Source organism: Echiichthys vipera, assembly GCF_963691815.1.
Source record: "Echiichthys vipera genome assembly, chromosome: 16".
Classification (NCBI taxonomy): Eukaryota; Metazoa; Chordata; class Actinopteri; order Perciformes; family Trachinidae; genus Echiichthys; species Echiichthys vipera.
In genome coordinates, this window is record NC_139841.1 from 3,666,695 (window position 1) to 3,689,690 (window position 22,996).

Below are 22,996 nucleotides of genomic sequence, written 5' to 3' on the forward strand. Positions count from 1 at the left end.
CCTCGTTCTCCCTGTCATTCTCACTCACACACACAGACACACACACAGACACACACACAGACACACACACACACACACACACACACACACACACACACACACACACACACACACACACACACACACACACACACACACACACACACACACACAGTCTCGCTCTAACTTCTGGTTGGTTCTGAAATCTGAGCTAGGGATGTAACGATGCTTCTTGAGACTGTTAAAAAGCGATTAAAATGTGTGACCTTATTTGTTGAGATGAAAAAAGGATTGTTGAATGTTTGTTGACGTCTCATTAGACAGTGGTGCAAAGATGGCGGCGGTTACACCGGCCTGTTTTATCAGAAGCTCTAACTCAGTTTGGTCTGTGGAAGTGAAAGAAGTTGTGCATCTTCATCCACTGATTTCCTGTCTTACAGACAGCGTGTCAGTGACACAGGCTGGCAGCGGTGCAGAGCAAGTCATTACGTAGCTTATTTCAGGAATACCTCAGTAAGCTACGGAGGCTTGTCTTAAACTGGATCAGAATCAGAAAGGGAAGGGGAAAATTGTTTTTTTTTTTCAAACTCCAGCTAAACAAAGAACACATTTAACAACAACAATATAGTTCAAGTACCTCGGGATCATGTTCACGAGTGAGGGGACGATGGAGCGTGAGTTTGGCCAGAGAATAGGAGCAGGGGGGGCGGTGTTGCAGTCGCTCTACCGCACCGTTGTGACGAAAAGAGAGCTGAGCCGGAAGGCAAAGCTCTCGATCTACCGGTCAATCTTCGTTCCCACCCTCACCTATGGTCATGAAAGCTGGGTCATGACCGAAAGAACGAGGTCGCGGGTACAAGCGGCCGAAATGGGTTTTCTCAGGAAGGTGGCTGGAGTCTCCCTTAGAGATAGGGTGAGAAGTTCAGCCATCCGTGAGGAACTCGGAGTAGAGCCGCTGCTCCTTTGCATTGAAAGGAGCCAGTTGAGGTGGTTCGGGCATCTAGTAAGGATGCCCTCTGGGCGCCTCCCTAGGGAGGTGTTCCAGGCACGTCCAGCTGGGAGGAGGCCTCGGGGAAGGCCCAGGACTAGGTGGAGAGATTATATCTCCACGTTGGCCTGTTAGAGCCTGTTAATGTGGCCCGGGAAAGGGAAGTTTGGGGTCCCCTGCTAAAGCTGCTGCCCCCACGACCCGACCCCGGATAAGCTGATGAAGATGAGATGAGATGAGATGAATATTATACAGATAACATATTTGCAAAAACAGAAATATAAAACAGTATACATATACAACTATATATATATGATATCAAAATTCCAATGGTAATGTAGATACAGATCAAAAGTACTGTAATAACTGCAAAGTACCATAAAAATGTGCAAAGAACAGATTATTTATGATTGAATCCATATTACAGAGAGGAGATGACAGACTCTCCTTGGGATGCATTGTATAGTTTAATGACGACAGGCAGGAAAGATTTCCTGTGCGGCATCTGGGAGCGAGGAGTCTTCTGCTGAAGGTGCTCCTCTGCTGAAGGTGCTCCTCTGCTGGGCCAGTGTGTCGTAGAGAGGGCTGGGAGACATTGTCCAGGACAGACCGGAGCCTGGACAGCATCCTCCTCTCTGCCACAGTTGTCAGGGTGTCCAGCTCCTCCCCCACGACATCACCGACCCTCCTGATCAGTTTGTTCAGTCTGTTGGTATCTGCAACCTTCAGCCCACTGCCTCAGCATGTGACAGCCAAGAAGATCACACTGGCCACAATAGACTCATAAAACATCCTCAGCATTGTCCGTCAGATGTTTAAGGACCTCAGCCCCCTTTTTTGTAGAAAGCCTATGCGTTTCTAGTCCAGATTATTACTTATTATTGAAGTACACCCCCAGGTACTTATACTCCTCTACCGTGTCCACAGGGACCCCCTGGATGGAGACAGGGGTCACGGGTGTTTTCACCCTCCTCAGATCCACTACGAGCTCCTTTGTTTTAGTCATGTTGAGCTGCAGATGATTCAGCTCACTCCAAGTAAACGAAATGTAGTGGATCAGTGAAGGGCCTGACCATAGGCCTTAGCTGCTCCTGGACTAGTCACTCCATGGTCTTCATGATGTGGGACGTCAGGGCAACCGGTCTGTAGTCCTGAGGGCCACTGGGACGCAGCGTCTTTCGAACAGGCACGAGGCAGGAAATCTTCCACAGCACAGGGACCCTCTGTAGGTGCTGGCTAAGGCGGAAGACTTGACTCAGTATTTCACACAGCTTGGGGGCACAGGCTTTAAGCACCCTGGGAAATACACCATCAGTGCCTGCAGCTTTGCCAGAGTGGAGTCTCGTCAGCTGTCTTCTCACCAGGTCAGGCCTGAAGGACACTGTAGAGGTGTCCGTTGTGGGAGGGCTGAGGTCGTCATGTTGTAGAGGACATGATGTAGAACAGGGGGGAGGGGTGGAATAGGTAGGTGTGAAGTGAGGAGGTGAGGGGCAGACAAGGGGTCTGTAAGGAGGAGGAGTAGGGGAAGGTAAAGTGGCAGTCATTGAAGGGCAGCCAGCAGCAGAGTCACGTGGGTGATGGGCCGCAGTATCAAACCTATTGAAAAATGGGTTCAGTTCATTGTCCTGGTCCACATGGTCCTCCAACCCTGTGCTGCCAGTCTTCTCTACACATTGTTACGCTGGAGTTTATTCACCGGGTTTCTCCTTAAATTGTCTTAAACCTCCCTGATTTTAAGTTTCAGTACCCCCTACACTCTCCTCACCTCATCACGGTTGCCATCTTTGAATGCTTTCTTATTTTCATTCAGGATGGCTTTTTTGTCCTTTGTGATCCAAGGTCTGTTATTAGCGTAGCAGGTTACAGTCCGATCTGGGACAAAGATTTATGTAGTCTGTGATGCACTCAGTGAGCCCATCGATGTCTCAAAATGCAGGCCAGTCAGTCACTTCAAAGCAGCCCTGCAGTGTCTCATAAGCCTCCTCAGACCACCTCCTCACAGTCCTCGTGGTCGTAGGCTTCCTCTTCAACAGAGGCACATAGCAGGGTTTTAAGTGAACCAGGTTATGATATGACCTGCCCACAGGGGGGAGAGAAGAGGAGATGTATGCATCCTTAATGTTAGCATACATCAGGTCCCGAGTCCTCCCCTCTCTGGTAGCACAGCGTACTGTTGGAAGGTCGGCAGAACTCTATCCAAGGTGACGTGGTTAAAGTATCCCGACATGATGATGAGGGTACTGGGGTGTTGAGTCTGGAGTCTGGAGATGGTGGTGTGTATGATGCTGCAGGCAGATGTCGGGTTTGCAGAGGGAGGGATTTACAGAACAACAGTGATGACATGCAGGATTTCTCTAGGCAGATGGTATGGACAGAGTCCAACAGCCAGCAGTTCAACATCCAGGCTACAGAGCTGACCAACGCCAGTCTCCCTTCCCTCCCTTCTCCCTTCTCCCTTCTATCATCCTCTGTTGCTACCCGATCTGTGGGAAACACTGCATAATATCTTCCACTGAAGGTTTAGATACCTTTCAGAAACTTACAGAAACACAATTCAGAGAAAGGTTTCTTCAGATACCTTCAACTGAGAAGCAACTTTGAAAAACCTATTAACACTACTAGAGAGAAGGGAATGGGCCAAATTCCGATATCCACAGAGCAACAGTCCTGAACATGGTCAGTGTTGGAGAATGTGTGGTAATATGTATGCTGGTCATTTTCATATTTTATCTATTTGTGTCCTATTATTTGTATTGGGTAGATATGGTGATGGAGATCAGGTCAATAATCCTCTCAGAGCTAGAGTTTGATTTCAGTGTTATGTATTTGGGACATCTACCAACAGGGCTGAAAAGCAATACGGGTACTTTGTAACTTTAAAGGAAAATCTTGGACATAAAGGACCCACAGTCTTTGATACCTCAGTGAAACCACCATCTTTTAATTTTCTGTTTTACATGATGACTTGGTCTGTCTGTCTGTCTGCCTGTCTGCCTCTCTGTGTAGAGAAACCTGTAGTTTAATGGTTATTATCAGCGTCTGTCTTGTCCTTGTCTATTGGTCATTTAAAATGGGCATATTCATGCAGAACACTAGTTCAGGACTTCATATATATTTGTGAGGGCTGACACTGGGCGAAAGGCGGGGCACACCCCGGACATGTCGCCAGTCAATCACAGGGCTGAGACAGACAACCATTTATGCTCACATTCACACCGCCTACGGGCAATTTAGAGACAATTTTCAAACTAGCTTTCCTCAGTCAGTCTTTCCTCCTGAAGTCAGTTCATTAATGATTTGCAACAGGTTTGTTAATGTTTAGTTCTGTCAGGCAGCACGGTGGGTGTTCAGTGTGGCCCCCTTGCCTGTAAGCATCAATCATGTTATAATTTCAGGGGAAGCTTCAACACTGCTGCAGCAGGGTCTGTTTAATACCAGGGCAGGGAACTGGAATGATACAATGTGAGGACTGTTTGCATTGACTGTTAGTTCTCCAGGGACTAAAGTGAGCTTTGAGCAGTAATAGTTTTCACGCACATTTCGGAATCATTCCAAAGAACAACATGGAAACTCTGAAGAGCTCTCTATGTAATTATTCTTTCCATGTTTTAATCACCATTTAGGTCTAGGTGGTCCTGGGCCGTCGGTGGCACAGTGGTTAGAGCAGTAGCCCCATGTAAAGGGGCTGAAGGTCCTCGAGGAAGTGGCCAGGGGTTCGACTCTGACCTGCAGCACTTTGCTGCATGTCTCCCTCTCTCTCTCACCACATTTCCTGTCTATCCTATCTAATTAAAGGCTTGAAAACTGACTAAAAAATAATCAAAAAAAAAGCTCAGTGGTTCAATAGAGGTTCAGTTGAGGTGGTTCCGGCATCTAGTAAGGATGAACCCTGGGCACCTCCCTCAGGAGGTGTTCCAGGCACGTCCAGCTGGGAGGAGGCCTCAGGGAAGACCCAGGACAAGGTGGAGAGATTATATCTCTACACTGGCCTGGGAACGCCTCAGGATCCCCCAGTTAGAGCTGGTTAATGTGGCCCGGGAAAGGGAAATTTGGGGTCCCCTGCCAGAGCTGCTGCCCTCGCGACCCAACCCCGCATAGGCAGTTGAAGATGGGATGAGAGATGGTTCAATTCCTGGTGGATTCCTGCCGTGGTCCTGCATGACGCTTCCTGCTGTATTATTATTTTTATTCATATATACTATCATTAGTTTTATAAATTATGAAATTCATAGCCATAAAAACATTAGAACATAAGTTGTATTTCTCATTGTATCACAGCTGGTATAACTATTACTCATTGATCATGATTACCACCATAATTATTATTATTCATATTTCTATCACCTTAGCTGTAATTTTTTCTACTGTTATCACTCTGGTATATTAATTGCCACAACATATAAGTGATAGAACCCCCTCAACTGGCTCCTTTCAACGCAAAGGAGCAGCTGCTCTACTCCGAGTTCCTCACGGATGGCTGAACTTCTCACCCAGATTTCATGACCATAGGTGAGGGTAGGAACGAAGATTGACCGGTAGATCGAGAGCTTTGCCTTCCGGCTCAGCTCTCTTTTCGTCACAACGGTGCAGTAGAGCGACTGCAACACCGCCCCCGCTGCTCCGATTCTCTGGCCAAACTCACGCTCCATCGTCCCCTTACTCGTGAACATGATCCCGAGGTACTTGAACTCCTTCACTTGGGGTAAGGACTCATTCCCTACCTGGAGTAAGCAATCCACCGGTTTCCTGCTGAGAGCCATGACCTCAGATTTAGAGGTGCTGATCCTCATCCCAGACGTTTCACACTCGGCTGTGAACCGATCCAGTGAGTGCTGAAGATCACTGACCGACGATGCCATCAGGACCACATCATCTGCAAAAAGCAGAGACAAGATCCTCAGCCCACCGAACTGCAACCCCTCCCCACCATGACTACGCCTAGATATCCTGTCCATGAAAATCGCGAACAAAGCGCACCCCTGGCGGAGGCCAACCCCCACCGGGATTGAATCCGACTTACTGCCGAGGATCCAGACACAGCTCTCGCTTTGGGTGTACAGACATTGAATGGCCCACAAAAGTGACCCCCTCACCCCATACTCCCGCAGCACCTCCCACAGTATCTCCTGAGGAACCCGGTCATATGCCTTTTCCAGATCCACAAAGCACATGTAAACTGGATGAGCATACTCCCAGGCCCCCTCCAGGCCTTGCGAGAGTGAAGAGCTGGTCCGTTGTTCCATGTCCAGGACGGAATCCGCATTGTTCCTCTTCAATCTGAGGTTCAACTATAGCACAAACCCTCCCTTCCAGCACCTTGGAGTAGACTTTACCAGGGAGGCTGAGTAGTGTGATACCCCTGTAATTGGCACACACCCTCTGGTCCCCCTTTTAAACAGGGGAATCTGTGAGTATCCACACACCCGCCTGGTGCCTCACACCCTCGGCAACTCCAGAGAAGAATAGGGTCCAACCCCTATCCAGGAGTACGGTTCCAGAACCGAGACTGTGTGTGGAGGTAAGCCCCACCAGATCTAACTGGTAGCGCTCCAGCTCCTGCACAAGCTCCGGCTCCTTCCCCGACAGAGAGGTGACATGCCACGTCTCTAGAGCCAGCCTCTGCTGCCCGTGTCTGGTCCGTCAAGGCCCCTCCCCTTCACTGCCACCCGTGCAGCAGCGCACCCGACCCCAGTGGTTCCTCCTGCGAGTGGTGGGCCCACAGGATGGAGAGGAGGGAGGTGCCACGTCACTTTTTCGGGCTGTGCTCGGCCAGGCTCCGTGGCCAACCTGGCCACCAGGCGCTAGCCGGCGAGCCCTCCGTCTGGCCCGGGCTTCCTCCGGGCAGGGTCTCTGTTCCTCTTCCTCGTTTGTCCATTGAGTCTTTGTGAACCCTTCTTAGTCCGGCCCCTCGCCTGAGACCACTCTGCCATGGGAGACCCTACCAGGAGCACTAGGCTCCAGACAACACAGCCCTCAGGTTCACAGGGACACACAAACCTCTCCACCACGATAAGGTGATGGTTCCCGGAGAAATAATAATATTAACTATTGTAGTAATAATAATTAATATTATTATTAAAGATAGTGCGACTTGTTCATGGGGGAATTGTTGGGTCTATGTAAATCATGGAGTGTGGTCTTTACCTAGTCTATATGAAAATTGTCTTGTAAATAAAATTGAATTGAATTGGTTTAGATGAGATTAGATTATTAGCAGGAGTCACCAGAAGAGGCGGCTTTAAGCACCTGTGGCCTGTTTCAAGAACTACAGTGGGGCCCAATTCCAGGCACTAAATATTTTTACGCTAAAAAGTTTATTATGCAGAATATGTGAACAGTGAATCAGGTCATTTCTGCAAAGGTTTTCACACTCCAAACTATTTATCCACAGTAGTGTCTATAGACTGTATGGTAGCAACGGGGTAGCTACAGCAGAGCTGAGCCCTATCCAGCCTACACACTGCACTTGTACCTTTCACTGTATCTTTACTGGTTCTCCCTGCCTGTCCTCCTCCTCATCACACAGTCACCCTGTGTCCCAGCATCACCTCCACTACTGGACTACAGGACTACTGTCACTGGACTAATAACAATAGTAATAATAATACCAGTCGGGCCCTTGTGCGGGTTGGCCCAGACTATGAATGTGTGTGTGTTAGTTTATGGGAAACAACTTTAAGTAACTGTCTATACCAGCTGTTTAATCAGTATTTAGCCTAGCAAGTAGTTCTTCACCTGTTACATTTCTACAGGTTGAAACTTATATTCAATCACACTGTTTCAAAATAAAATTGTTTTTTATTCAAGACCTTCACTTTTGATTTAAAAAAATCCATTAATCAATGAAATCAGATGCGTTATTCTGAACTCTGCCCATAATTTGATTCTGACAATGCCTTTTCTCCTTTAACCTTGTAACTTTATGTCTCAATACACAATACATTTAACACTCCCTAAATTCTCCATCAATCCAGATCCATAACCAGATTATATTACTGTTTTTTATTGGGACATGATAATGAACCACATAATTAAATAATTCAGTAAATAAGTTGAGGGCTTTTTCCACCTCATTCAGTGCCAACATTTGGTTCCATGATCAGTGAACCCCACAGGGACAGATATTGCTCTATTGCATTATTCACTCTTATTTGTAAATATGTGGTTTGTACAGGTTGCAGATGTTTGCAATAGACTTAAGTTGACTTGTTCACCATCTGAGTTAAATTAGGGTTAGAGTGCAGTACTTTTTCTCCAAGGGCATACATTTGATGGGATAACACATTGATCCTGAGACCTCAGAGCTGTAATTGATGTCTCTGCTGTCCATTACTCGACATGAGGTGGAGGAGTTGTGAGTCTGATTGCACCAAGAAGAAAGTTTATCCTGTGATGCATTGTGGTGGTATCTGTTAGGGAGGAATTTGTTGTAATGCCGGTTAAGAAGACGAAGTACCAGAGACCTGTATGTCTTATGCTGAAGGAGTTTATTTATACTTGATCAAGGAGAACAGAGGGGCGTAAAGCCACCTCATTTCTGAGGGTCAAACAGCAAAGCTCAGATTCTGTTGGATCAAAACAGCAAGATGAGATGTGCTAACATTCAGTTTGCTATAGTGTATTAACATGATATTAAGGATTTACACCAGCTGGGAAATGGGTAGGAAAAGTGTTACCCAGTGACGTTGAGCGTTATCATCTAGCTCTGCAGCTGTGTCTGGAGCCTGCCCGAGAGCAAGATTGAAGACGCCAAGAGAAATCATGGCCTTAGAGTGTTCATCAGAGAGGAAGTAATCTAACAGAAAGTCCTGCTATTATAGCTCTCCACTAGAATGCGGAGGGATTGATCATTAACTTACACAAACTGTCTAGGGAAATGAAATTATTAACAGTATCTGTCTACTGCTGAAGGTACTTGTACTTAAGGTACTTAGTTGTGTTCAGAGTCATTGTCCTCTCTGACACCACCCTAGTGGTGGTGTCAGAGAGGACAATGACTCTCCACCCCCAGGACAGAGCCAGGCTTCCTGACCAGCTGGTTGATTCTATTGGTGTTCACATTTTCTATTTTATCTTTGTTTGCTGGTAGTGTTTACTGTAGATTTGTTTTTCTCGTCTGTAAAATCTGTTAGATTTCAGAGTTCACACAACCTCTAATCAGCAGCACACAAATGCGAGTTACCCGGAATCCCGGTCTATCTCGCCAAAACGCCCCTAATTCGCATGTGAGATGCCGTTTGAGCGGGCATTTGTTTAACATCAGGGCGGTTTTTCTCCCCTGAGATTTACCCGATTGCTAATTGGATGTAGCTCTCAGCAGGATGTGACGTGGGGTAGTACAGACGCCACAACAACACGGTGAGGTAGAGAAGACACTTTTATCCAGTGATGAAGAAGAACACAGCACAGAAAATTATCTGTGCACAGGCATTCTTTGCACAGGATTGTTTGTTTTTTTGAAGCAACGGTAGCACCGAGGCATGGTAAGTTTCAGTGCTGTGACTCTCCCTGAACTAATGGGGCAGTATAGAGTGTTCCAGTCAGACTTGCATTCAGAAGTAGCAGGTCATGAACAAGTGAAACTCACATGACATTGCAAACCCCATGTGGAAATGAACTACAGCGATCGCTTCGACCCGACTCATTGATAAAAAGGCAACAAGAGTCATAAATGGAAGAACTTTGTGTATGAGGCAGACGACCGTGATGTTATCATCCATCTGCAGAAACCACTATGCAAACGATGCTACTGTGGTCTTTAGACCAAGGGAGGCAATACAACAGTAAAAACAAGCAACATTCAAAAACGTGACACATTTCCTCAAACAAAACTATAAAGACGGATCAGATGGGTAACGTTATGTTTAACATTGTGATGAAAAACTGGACAAGGAGGCATTCACGAGGACAGCTACGGTCCAGCTGCTAATTCAAGGTGATTTTCATTAATTTTTTTAACAACATCCAAACGTGTTGAATAAAGCCTTATGTTATGCAGCATCTACGTATGCCGTAGGTTTAACGTTAGCCTTTACCTCGGAGTAACGCAGCGTCAGCTAATCAGCACGCCTCTTTACATTTCAGTCTGATCAACTAAATACTTTTGCAAATGTTTGCAACACACACACACACACACACACACAAACACACACACACACACACACACACACCCCATAGTGCAGCGGGGTGACAGCCTGTCTGTAAACAAACACTTACAGCATCTGGAATTTTTAAGGTGGAGTGTTTTCTTTCATGTTAATTATACATTGATGAGTTGATGTTGTGAATCATACGGGCCACCTTTAATCAAACTACAACATTTCTGTATTTTTCACTTTGAGAAAGAACGGCGCCCCTCTGTATCACTGATCAGCTGATCAACTGACAACCCATTCAGAGTGATACGTCACCTCCAGAGTCTCCTAAATCCCTCTCAGGCCTTTTTTTGTAACGGAAACTCGGCGAGTGAGCGGCCATTTGAGAGGGCGTGTTCTGAAACTTTCAGAGCAGCCACATTTTACCCTGATGTAAACACACCCAGTAATATCTTTTTTTATTTAAGATTTTCCCATTTGTAAAGTTCGGTTAACTCGACACAACCACTTTTGGTGTCATTTAGTGACCTGAGTTGTCATTTCTTAGACAAACAGGCTGGTTGTCCAAGTGGACCAGGCTTTGGAAGCTTGCCAGAGAGCTGGCTTTGAGAGAAAGCAGCCTTTCATTGCCTTTATCTCTTGGGGATTGGACTAATCAATCAAGCACTTCAGCCTTGATATTTGAAACAACCATGCCTCCATAAAAGTACCTTACTACTCACAAAGTAGCTTTTGACCAGGAATGATGACCATGTCTCAATCTCCCAGCAGATTAATGAAAGTGGGCCCAGTGTGAATGCAGGTGTGTAGCCTTTACCCCTGCATGATTGCATTACATTCTGTGAGAGACTGATGACTGATAAGAGAGTTGAAAGTGTTAATTCACAATAATACAGCCATAATTCGTCAATAAAAATGAATTGCTGTTCGCTAAATGTAGTTTTGTTTTGTTGTGTGTCAGAAATTCCTTGCTTGAATTTGGTAGATACAGCAGGGTGACCGGAGTATGGTTCTTGTGCTATAACTAGAGATGCACGATCCAGTGTTTTACGATCCAATCCGATACCGATCCGTTCCTATTGTTGAATGAATGAAGCGTAAACCTGTCCATGTGAGTGAAGGCATTAGGCTTCACATAAACATTTAGCTTTGTTAAAAAAAGGTAACAAATTAACACAGATATACAGTAAATGTACTTAATATTATTTATGAAGAAATAACTAAGTGTACATTAGCAGCAAAAAGAAAAAAAAATAACACTTCCATGTAAAGTGCACTGCAAACATATTTTAAAATGTAATATAAAATATAAACTGGTGCCAACAAGTCCTAATCTAGGATAATGGAGAGGCTGTCATCAAATTCTGCCTCTGGGAAGACAGAGCAAATGACGTCATAGTAAAGAGGAGAGGCAAAAGGGGACTTGACTGGTTTGATTTCTCTGTAACAAGCAGGCGAAGGGGGCCTGTGGTGGGCAGTACAGTGCACTGGCGTACTAGTTGCCAGAATCCAGAATTCCGAGAGGATTGGAGTGACTGATTAGATGAGTGCTGGAAACAGAGTCTTTGTTACACTGGAAAAGTTTGGCTTTATTGGTAGTTTCATTGGAACTGAATGTTCTTTTCCCTGAGGCGAGCACAGGCGTCTGGCGTGGTGGAAACTGTCTAATGCTGAGGACCAGCTCATAGTCCATGAACAGTGTGACAAAGACACTAGTGCAGGATGATCAATGAGGATCAATGTGTGGAATAAACCATAACTGATTCTATTTGGTTCATATGAACTGAAGTTATGATTGTAACTTCCTGAGTAGCCTTCGTTACTCATGCCCTCACTGCCTACCTCTCTACCTGTGCATGAGGCCTGCCTCGCTGAACTGCTGCAGTTGGCACGTGTGTGGTGTCCACACAGACAGTGATGCTGCTACAGGGCAGGCTGCCAGCCTTGTCTTTCCACACGCAGCGCAATTACGTGCAATTTAAAAACCTGATTATATTCAGGTTAAGGTCATACCCCGGTTTCTTAAACACCATGTAAACACCATACCCCGGGTGAAATCAGGGTTTTAATAACCTGGTTAACAGACCAAGAGAACTCCTTCAGTTCCCCGATTATTCGAACATATAAACAGCGTTTTCGGATTACTATCAGGTTTCTTGTCAGCGCATGCTCCCCACTCCGCGGCAGTGGCCTTTGACTTTCTGTCGTAATTCTGTCCAAAAGTCGGCCGTTTGTGATTTTGACAAAGGTGAACCAGAAAAAAAGACGTATTCAATTCTGCTGAATGTTGGTGGAGCGCCACCTACTGGACTGGAGGAAGAGTTACTACGTCATTTTCCCATTCAACCCCTGCTCATGTATGTGAGGGGAACTTCAATAATCTGATTATTCCCTTAACTGGTGTAAAACCATTTCCGGGCTACTGATGTGCGCACTCACACTGTCCGCCCGTACCGTGCCACGGGCTTTAGGGTACTTGTCCCCCCCTCCCTCTCCCCTTGCTGGCCAGACCCGTTTGTACTCACACTGCCTGGGCCTCACGGAAATGCTTCTTGCCTGTCCATACGTCATCACGCCGTAACACGTCACACGCATTGATTGACGGCATCGTGATGTGTCGCTTTGTTTACAAATCTTTCCATAGACCTCTGAGTTTTTGTGCGTCTTGTTCGACTGTTTTTGAATATCTTCATTCGACCAAATCTGCAGTAAACACTCCACCTCCGCATCACACCCACGTGAACCTTTAGCCGCCATTGTTTTATATGTCCGTGCATGGTCCATCTTTTTTTTTTTTTATATGTCCGAACAGGCGCACATTAAATGACGTCAGAGCCGCCGTAGGCCCCATGCTCGTACATGTGCGCAGGCTCGTGCTCGTACATGTGCAAACACGCTTTACAAAAGCCCACCTCTCTCACAGCTAGGCGCGGTGCGGTTGCCCTCACACTGGTCAAACGAACTAGGCTTTACCCGTAAAACCTGTTTGGGCACGGTACGGAAGGACATTGTGAGTGCGCCCCGACTGAATTTGCCTTTGATAATGGCCATCAATAATAGAACAGAAGCCTTGTGTTCATATGAACTGTTGATGATTGGTTGATGTGGTTATTTTGAACATGTACATAAAAAACAATTACTATACAAAAAAAAGTTTAATACGGTAACCTATGAAAATAAACAAAACACAAGATTACAGTAGTTAAACAATAAAAATTAAAAGTCAGCACTAATATAGGTATTAAAATACCCACTTTCACATTATTACACAGTATAAACTGACTTGTTCCTACCTTCTATCAATATATATTCTTACCAATATATCAACAATATTTAAGATTTTTACAAACTATTATCTATACATAATATCAGTAGTGAACCCTGGGGTCTGGCACTGGGCCGGACATCACAAAGTAATAAGGTTTTTGGATATTTTTTTATTTTTTTAAGATGTGAACAGCTCTAACATGTTGCACATCTTTTTTTGCGGTTCTTTTATAGGTTCTTTTACGGGAAATACAAGTAATATTTCCATATTTATTGATAGAATGATGGCAGAAAGATGCAGTGAGTGTCAGAGAGAGAAAGACAGAGAAAGGGATGGTTGTCTTAGTTCTGCATTACCTGCTGATTCAGTGAGGTAGAATAAATGTGTGGGTGTGTCACCTCTGGACACTGAGTGGACTCCTTTACCCACTTCTCCTCCACTAAGCTGGACAAACATTCACCAACTCTTTGATTTTATCCATATATTCATTCATTCATTCGTTCACTGCTCTGCAGCGACCTAATACATCTGTCTGCCTGACTAACGTTAGCCATTGCAGGAGGTTTCCAGGCCGGCTAACGTAAAATAGGTGAAATCAGGACAGATTACTGCAGGGTTTGTATTTACAGCCAGTCAAAGCAGGCATGGCCTCATGTGCTACTGTCATGTGTGTCATGTTTTAGTTGTGTGCTGTTTTGGTTTTAAATGTGAAACTTTTATGTTTATGCTGATGTCTTGGCCAGGACTCCCTTGGAAAAGAGATTTTAAAACTCAATGGGAATATTCCTGCTTAAAATAAAGGGTAATGACATGTGCTACTGTCATCTATAGGTCTACTCTGACTTGTGTTTAGGTGTACAGCAGAATCCCTATTTGGTTAGTCCAGTTAGTTAATTCACTATTAACCCCGGATGGCGATTTATCCGAGGAAAAAAGCAGCAACTCCAACACCACAACCTACTCCGGACCTCATGAGGTCTGAACCACTGAGTGAGCGGATTTTGGGAAATCTCTTCTCATGAGACAGCAACAACTAAATCTGATTGGATAAATCTATTTTCAAGGTTTTAAGACGCTTACACTGTCATTTCTGAAGCAAACGTGATAGAAAATGAGGCTAAAATTAGAATGAAAAGGGATAATAATTATTGATTTAAATTAAATATGACACTTAAAATGCCATATGTTCCCCTCTGCATAAAATAGATCACTACACAAACACATTTGTTATGTGTCTGACAGAGGTACAGCCAAGTTCTATAGGGGTCCGGAATGTGACGTTATGTAACATCATACCACTTACTCTGCCGTTCTTATGACATAACAACTTATCTGTCACTTCAGTTTGTTTTTTTTTTATCTCAAATTTGTCTCAAAGGGCTTTACAATCTCTTCAGCGTTTCTTTGTTTTTGCGTCCTTCAATCACGACTGCAAAAAATTGTTCAAGTTGTTTTAGATCTGCACATCATCTGTTTCATCTTTCCTTTCCTGCAGAGTTGAGAGTTGCAGTACATCCTTAAATGAAGGATGATGACGTTATAATTAAAGAGCTGCGTGGTGGCATCACTCATCTGTAGCCTGTTCTGTGGAGAGCTCTGTTGTTGCCAGGATGGGAAGCTGGGCACGCATCTCTGTTTTTCCATTGCGTAAACTCTAGAGCCTGGCTGCTGCTGGAAATGCAGATGGTATTAAGAGCCAGGGGACTTCTGAGTGAGTGTTTGTGTGTGTGTGTGTGTGTGTGTGTTTATTACTGTCTCTGCACCCCAACCATTCCTCTTTATTTCCTTATACAGTAATCTGAATAACAGATCCTAGCAGGGCGCTGAGAGCACTGTCTCTAGACTAGGTGGAAACCTACTGTATGGCTGAACCTGATATGTCATGTATAATCAGTGGTAAAGATTACAATGTTAATTCCTGGACATTAAATGTTTATCTGACATTTTCTGTAGTGGTGCCAGTGATATTTGTTCTGTGTACTAATGAAGTAGCATATCACATGGTTTAGCTAAATTTGAGCCAAATAATTGAGGACTTGAGGACAAAAGGCACAATCCTTTTGCCAAAGTTGCCAAACTTGAGGCCCTGGGGGCAGTCAGCTCCACCTGTAGATGGTTTAGGTCTTACCTGTCAGGGAGGGAACAGGTGTTGGCCCTGGGGGGAGCACTGTCTGACCCTAGCGTGGTTGAATGCGGTGTTATGAAGGAAGCATTCTCGGACTTTCCTTATTTTTGACATATATTAATGATATGGCTGACTCCTGCTCATGTGACATATATCTGTATGCTGATGACTCAGCTTTTAATGTCTCATAAACACCAATCCACCTTAGAGTCAGGCAAATACCTGGGCTGCATCCTAGAAAACGACTTAGGATGGCAGAAATATGGCCAACAAGGTTCTGAGTAAAGTCACCAGGCTCACAAAGTTCTTAGCCAGAAACTCCAACTTTTTTGATAGGTCAACAATGATAATATTTGCTAACTCCTTAAGTTTAAATCACTCTGAATTTGCAAGTACTTCCTGGTTTGAAGGCCTTACAAGCGAACTTAAAAGGAGGCTGCAAAAAGCACAGAATAAATGAATGAGAGTCATTCTGAACCTGGGCCATATGTCTCATATACATATAGGTCAGTCACAATGTCTCCCTGTTGAGTCTCCTGTCATTATGTCAAGGCTGAATATGATCCATAAAATATTGTTTGGTAGTGTATAAGATTTTCTGCCCTGTCTTATTACTAAGGTAAAGGACACACACAATATTTGCACTGGTGGCAGTAGATCAGATCAGTGTCCTTACAAATCTAAGATTTTGTCAGGGAAAAAGGAACCTTTGCCCATATATGGGCAGTTCAGTGGAACAACTTAGAACGACAAAGGAACGTCATTTCCAGCCTGAACTCTTTTAAAAAGAGAATCAAGGCCTGGTTCCTGGAGAGGGGAGCTGAAAAGAGCATGGGCCCAGTCACGGTTTCCATGTTTAGTTTTATTTCAGATCCGTGATTTTACTGATTATCATACACTCTGTGAGGCTCTCGTCTTGTCTCGATGTTTGAAAGAAATAGAAACAAGTCATGGATTTTTCTGATTTTATCCTCAATTGTATCATGTGTCTTTTCATGTGTGTAAGACATTTGTGATACAGTTTAATCAATCAAATCAAATCAAATCAAATAAGTGAGGACTTCCAGACTTCCTGTTTTTGGAAGTTATTTGGAAGCTTGTCTCATCTTTCTCTCTTTTCTCTGCCCTTTCTTTCTATCTTCTTTCTCCTCATCTGCCCCTCCCTGAGGTCTCTGTCCTCTTCCATATCCATTCAACAACACATGATCCCATCCCTTGTGATAATAACTGAGACAAAACTTGACCAACAGGAACTACAAAAGGAGCTAACTTTAAGCTCTCTCCACAAAGTTGTGATGATATAAATGTCCTCCTCTGTCCATGTCCATTAAGGTTAACACAGACATCATTTATGACTGCACAGATTGTATGCACTGACCACACATGCTGAATGCACGTGTGTGAACATGTCTGGATACACAGACCCCCTGTGTAGTATAAACAGAGCCTCGTGTGTGTCTGCTGTCCATGTCCTTGTTTATAATGGGGTATATCTGGGCCTTTAGTTGTTTGTTGCTAAGATATACCTGCAAGTCTTAACCCCAACAGGGGCCGATAAATACGGAGATTTCCTTCACTCTCAGGCAGCTCTAGCAGTTATTCTAACCTTAAAAAAACTTTACTTACAGCTTTCTTGAAGTAACCCCTTCAAGTAAGCTGTAAGTAAAGTTTTTTTGGGCCTCTTGGCTGGACCTTTTTACCAGACTTCTTGTATACATTCCCGTTGCTATTTCCCCCCCACATTCGTTTTCTCTTATTTGCGGATCAATTTAACTTTTTAGTTTGCGCTCTCATTTATTGTATTCCTCCAAAAGTCTAATATTTTTTATTTGGTTTTCCTGTCCTCTTTTCTTCTGTTATGTTTTACCACTTAGGACAACTTTGTGAGACAATAACAGGCATTACAAGTGCGAGAGTCTCTTTAGAAACTGTAGAATTTTACATCTCTAAAATCTCAATAAATGCAGTAAATGCCTAAACATGCTTCCTTAACAAAGGAAACCTTTGAGGGATTCTGTGCAACGTTCTTAAGTATGTTCCTTAGCTAAGGAGAAATTAAGCCTTAAGTCGTACTTGCGGATGAAAAAGAAAACTTAAGCTGGCTGGACCCTTATTATACCCTATTATTTTTCTGTAATAAAAAAAATGATGGTTAATTGTAAAGAAAGGATAAGGTTGTCATTCTATTTTGTTTAATTGTCAACAAACCTTATGTGGCACTCATGTAGCTCACATATGGTTTAATTTCATGGCATTCAAAAAACTTTGTTCAACACCAGCAAAGCCATTGGAAATGTGTTAAAAATATCAGTATCTTACAACCTTCACTGGCAGAAACATGCCATTTTAAGTGAGACACTTGCATCACCCATGTTTAATAATAATAATAATAATAACGTAATACATATTGCTCTTCTCTTTGAGGGAATGCTCAAAAAACAAGTATTCTGCTGGAGAACTAGTGTAGATAACTGTGCTAGTGTGTATAAAGCCAAAAGCGTCTCTCCAGCAGCATTTTCCTCCCCTTCTCCTACGTATCTCCACTACCTATTTTGCAAGGTTCTATTTTGGAGGTTGTTTTAATGCTTCATTTAACCTTTCAACCTTTATGTTTCAGCTCCTCACGGTTATTTCCTGGAGTTCCAGGAGCCGGTCAACAACATAACCCACTTCCAGGGTCAGACAGCCACGCTGCACTGCAAAGTGACAGGAAACCCACGCCCAAACATCCGCTGGTTGAAAAATGACGCTCCTGTGGTCCAGGAGCAGGGACGCATAATCATCCGCAAGACAGAGGCAGGTTCCAAGCTCCGCATCCAGGACCTGGACACAACAGACACTGGCTATTATCAGTGTGTCGCCTCCAACTTACACAAGGTCATCTCTGCCACAGGCGTCCTGTATGTCAAACTAGGTAAGGTTCACACTTATCACATTAATACATTGACTGTTTTTTGTTTTTTTTATCAAAATCTGTTTCCATAAAGTCTCAGTAACTTGTGCACATGGTTTTTCTTTGATGATGTCATGAATGACCCATAAATGATTCGTGCACTGTAAAAACTGTAGGGTCTAACACATTAAGAGGAGCCTTTATTGAACCAAGAAGCCATGGTGTTTTTTTGCAGCCATGAAGACAGAAAGGTCTCTTTAATATGAATGATGTGGTTTTTGACAACGTTTTTTAATGTGTTATGTATGTTTTTATTTTGGACTCACAGGACAGATGCCCACACATGGCCCAGATGAACCGTAAGTGAACACCTTCGATACATAAGCGTGTTTGTCAGAGTGTGTGAATAAAGCAACAGAACAAATCCTCTCCAAACTAAGGATACCTTCATCGCAGATTTATTTGAAACAAGTTTGCAAATTAGGGTATTTTAAGTATCAACCACTCACACCCTATAACCCTGACTATAAAAAGTTAGCGGTGTCTTTGTAGTGTTTGTAATGCCACTGACAGAGAACAGCATCTGTGGTCAGGCTGACGGCAGCTACAATGTATTTCAATATAATTAGGCTGCTTTCCACAGCAGGAACTCTTCCCTTAGAAACCTCTCCACCCCCTACTGCAGGGTAACCCACTCCTCTGCTGTCCATATGTACATTTAGTCACATTTCTTATGGCTGAACTCCATCAGAACCAAGGCATAGCCAGTATGCAGCAGAAAAACACAGCAGCAGTGTAGCCACGTCATGACAATGCTTTGACTGATTGTAACATTCTGAACAGTGGGTGAACACTGGAGATGTGTTACATTGCAGGTGTGATAGGAGCAGATGGACGTTTTGATTTTTTTAGAAAACACATCACTGAAAGTCTTATAAGCTCAACAACTACAACAACAACATTCAAAGCCAAAGAAAGTTTATAATAATGAAAAAAAACAACAGTTTTTTTTGGTATGTGGATCAAATTGTTCACTTCAAAGTTATGGTAACATTCAGGCACAATTATCACTGTATGACATACAGCACAGTCAAAATAGAATAGTCACTATTTTAACATATTTGCATCTACTGTTATTCAAAAGAAAAGGCTGTAATGTAGCTAAAAAACATTATTAATGTAAACAGCCATATCCTTCAGTCAAGCACACACCCAAGGTCACAGCAAATGTGTGCTGAATTATAATAGCAAGACATTTCCCTTATAATACAACAAATGTCTGTTAAATAATAGTATGTAACTTGGCTTTGAACAGTAAAATAAAGTACTTTTTCAACACATGTATTATTTCCAAAAATATGGATAGATGTCAGAACACAGAAATTTGATATTGTACATTTACTGATGAATTCTCGATTCATTTGTTTTCTGTTATTTAAAGATATAATATGTAAGATTTTCATTGAGAGAACTGTCTTTTAAGTTCCTATCTATCACAGAGTGAGTTTAAACAATGGTGCAATGTCATATGTATGGTCCACTCATTATGTTTTGGTTTTGGATTATGTTTAGGTTTCATTATGATCCTGTGGTGAGGATTAACGTTTTAAATTTACAATTCAGATTAGATTTAGAAATGACTGCAGCTAACGGCCCTTTCCCCAGTTAGACAACTAAAGTTCTGGAGTGGTGAGGAGGGATTACAACATTGGTATCTAGGAAATGACTGTGTTTATTAAATACCCTCAGACATTTAGAAGTGTGTGTTTGTGGTGGTAGAAAGGCCAGCACAAAGCTAAAATGGGCGTGCAATGACATGTCAGCTCACACTCCTGCCTCTACTGTTTAGACTGACTATTAGAAATGGTGAAGATATTGTGCTATTCCGCACTGATGCAAACCATGAGGGTAGCAGGACATGCAGCCTTTTTCTCTCTCTTTTGTGGGTTTAACTCACCAGCATGGGGCTCAGAATAGACTCCTGGACCAGCAGTCAGACACTAGCCGGTGGTTTGGACAGGCCTGGTCTGAAGTGGAAAGAATGCTGATTCATGTCCTCAGTCAGACCAACTGTTCCTTAATGCTTCTTCCAGGGACCTTATCTTTACAGCCAACATTATGACTCATTTAATGCCTTTTATCTGAGCTGAGGGAAGAGGAATGATTCATTTTGGGGGCTGGCGAGAGTACGATGCCTCTCTGTCTATTGAAAGTTAAATTCCGGCTCAAAATCACTCTAGGGTCTTTTTCGGCAAATACACTCATCAAATAAGTCATTGAGACACTTTTTTTTGTGTAACAACTATTAACGGAGAAATCCCGGAAAGTCGAATGCTGCTAACACTGATTAATTCGGGGCAGCAGGGTGAAGGCATTAAAACGTCTTTTTTAACCACTAATACGGCTCAAAATAACCCCAAACCTCTGCAGTAGTGGTGATTGCTCTAAGACTGCAAGGGAAGCTCAGCTTCCCCTAAAATGTCACCAAAAAAAAGTGGTGAAATCTGTACTGCTGTGTGTACATTTCATTGACTAAATTAGCGCTAGAAAGACTTCATCTTTTGTTCAGAATCATCTTCTTATCACAGGTAACTGGAGCAACTTCCTTCTCATTCATCCCCACAGCTCCACAGCTCTTTACACAGTCAGACGCTCAGCTTCTACTGACTTCAATGGGGAAGCATAGAGCGGGTTGTTCCACTGAAACTAGACGCTCATTGGATAAATGCTGGGCTTTGTCCCGGCCATCGGACGCTCAGTGTCTCTGGGGTCTATGGGGCAGTGGGCTGGCCTGGACACTCGGCTTCTGCATGATATCCGCAGTAGTATGATAGAGCCTTGACTTTTTAAGGTGGAGTGTTTTCTTTCATGTTACTTGTATATAAGTTGACGTTCTGGATCATACAGGCCACCTTAAGTCAAACTGCAACTATTCTGTATTTCTCTTAAAGAAGAGCGCCGATCAGCTGATCACCAGCAATCAGAAATCATTCATAGTGATACGCCACCTCTGGAGTTATAAATCCCTCTGGGGCCTTTTTTTTTAACAGAAACACGGCGAGTGAAGGGCATTTGAGAGGGCGTGGGCTGAAACTTTCCGAGCGGCCACATTTTACCCAGATGGAAACACGCCTAATCAGTTTCCTTTCAAGTATGACAAAGAAAAACAACATTTGAGTAGCTGGAACCAGCAAGTGTTTGGCATTAATTGATAATCGAAACAGCTGCTGATTAATTTTCTGACTATCAATAAATCCTCTTACCGTTCCATCCCTAAGTGTGTTACAATAATAATATGAGGAAGGCCATCCGTGTCTTACTAAGACTGTGAGGTTGACATACTGTGTATGAATCTGATGACAAGAATATGCTTCACAACAGCACACAACAGTCAAAGCAAGCCAAACACACTTTGACTATGAAGGATACACACTCTAACCGTAAAAGGTGGGTCCCCCGGGTCCCACTAAAAGTATGAGGTAGGCCAAAGGTGTGAGCATAGAAAGTACAACATCACAAAAACAGTTTTAAAATGAGTCCCCTGTGTCGTTAAACAGTATGAGATAAGTCATAAGGTAGGCCAAGCATGTGAGAATAGTTAATCAGTCCTTCTGTGTTACAGAAAGAGAAATAGTTATGTCGACTAAGAAGCTCACAGCTTTCTGTCTGAGAGTTAGTTAAGAAGTATGATGTCTCTCATGTCTGTATGGTGAAATGTGAAGCTAGCCAGCTGCCTGTTTGCTTAGCTTACATAAAGACTGGAAAAAGAGGGAATCAGCCAGACTGGCTCTTTCCAAGGGAATCCTCAGGGGACTAGTTACTTGTTGTTTACCAGACTGAAATGACAATCAGTTGTTCATACATGGCTGATGGTGTAGCTGCAGTAGCATGATAAGAGTCCCTACACATAAAACGAAACACCAACAGCGTGCTTTGTTATGTGTAGGGACTCCGTATATGACGCGTCTGTCGGCAGCTCCCAAGCCGAGTAGAGCAGAAATGTACTAAACCAAAATAGTTTTCATTCTCTATGGGAAGAAATAAACAGTGTTTAACTGAGTCATTGTCTTTATTTCTCCCCCCTGTGCACGAGTGAGTCAGCAGGTGACACACAGACTGATCTGATCAGTCAGTGTAGATACGGTTCATATGTTTAAAACATATATACAGACTGATCTGATCAGTCAGTGTAGATACGGTTCATATGTTTAAAACACATATACAGACTGATCTGATCAGTCAGTGTAGATACGGTTCATATGTTTAAAACACATAAACAGACTGATCTGATCAGTCAGTGTAGATACGGTTCATATGTTTAAACACATAAACAGACATTGTAGGCTACACCGCACCACCGCAGCTCCGCTATAATCAACCCCCATGAAAAGAAAAGAAAATATTTCAAATAGTGTTAAAATCTTGTCTCATCTCGTCCCTGTGGATTCAATATTATCTATAGTCTCATCTCGTGAGCTGAGGGTCTCATCACACCTCTTATTCTGAATGTATGGTACATTTTTTAATACTTTACTGTCATGACAGCGATTCGGTTTATATTCTATTTTGCATTTTCAAAAGTGCACAATTAAAATGTGACGCTGAATTTGAAACAGCAAATTGTGATGTATTCATCTATTATTGATTT

General features: G+C 43.3%; 1 protein-coding gene across 1 annotated transcript in view; it reads left to right on the forward strand.

Moving 5' to 3' along the window:
- Nucleotides 1-22,996, forward strand: part of ror2 (receptor tyrosine kinase-like orphan receptor 2) — a 66,604-nt gene that overhangs the window by 30,936 nt on the left and 12,672 nt on the right. The window contains exons 3-4 of the mRNA XM_083929220.1: nt 18,073-18,369; nt 18,677-18,707. Of these exons, the coding sequence (XP_083785346.1) occupies nt 18,073-18,369; nt 18,677-18,707 (328 nt within the window). The remainder of the gene's footprint in view (nt 1-18,072; nt 18,370-18,676; nt 18,708-22,996) is intronic.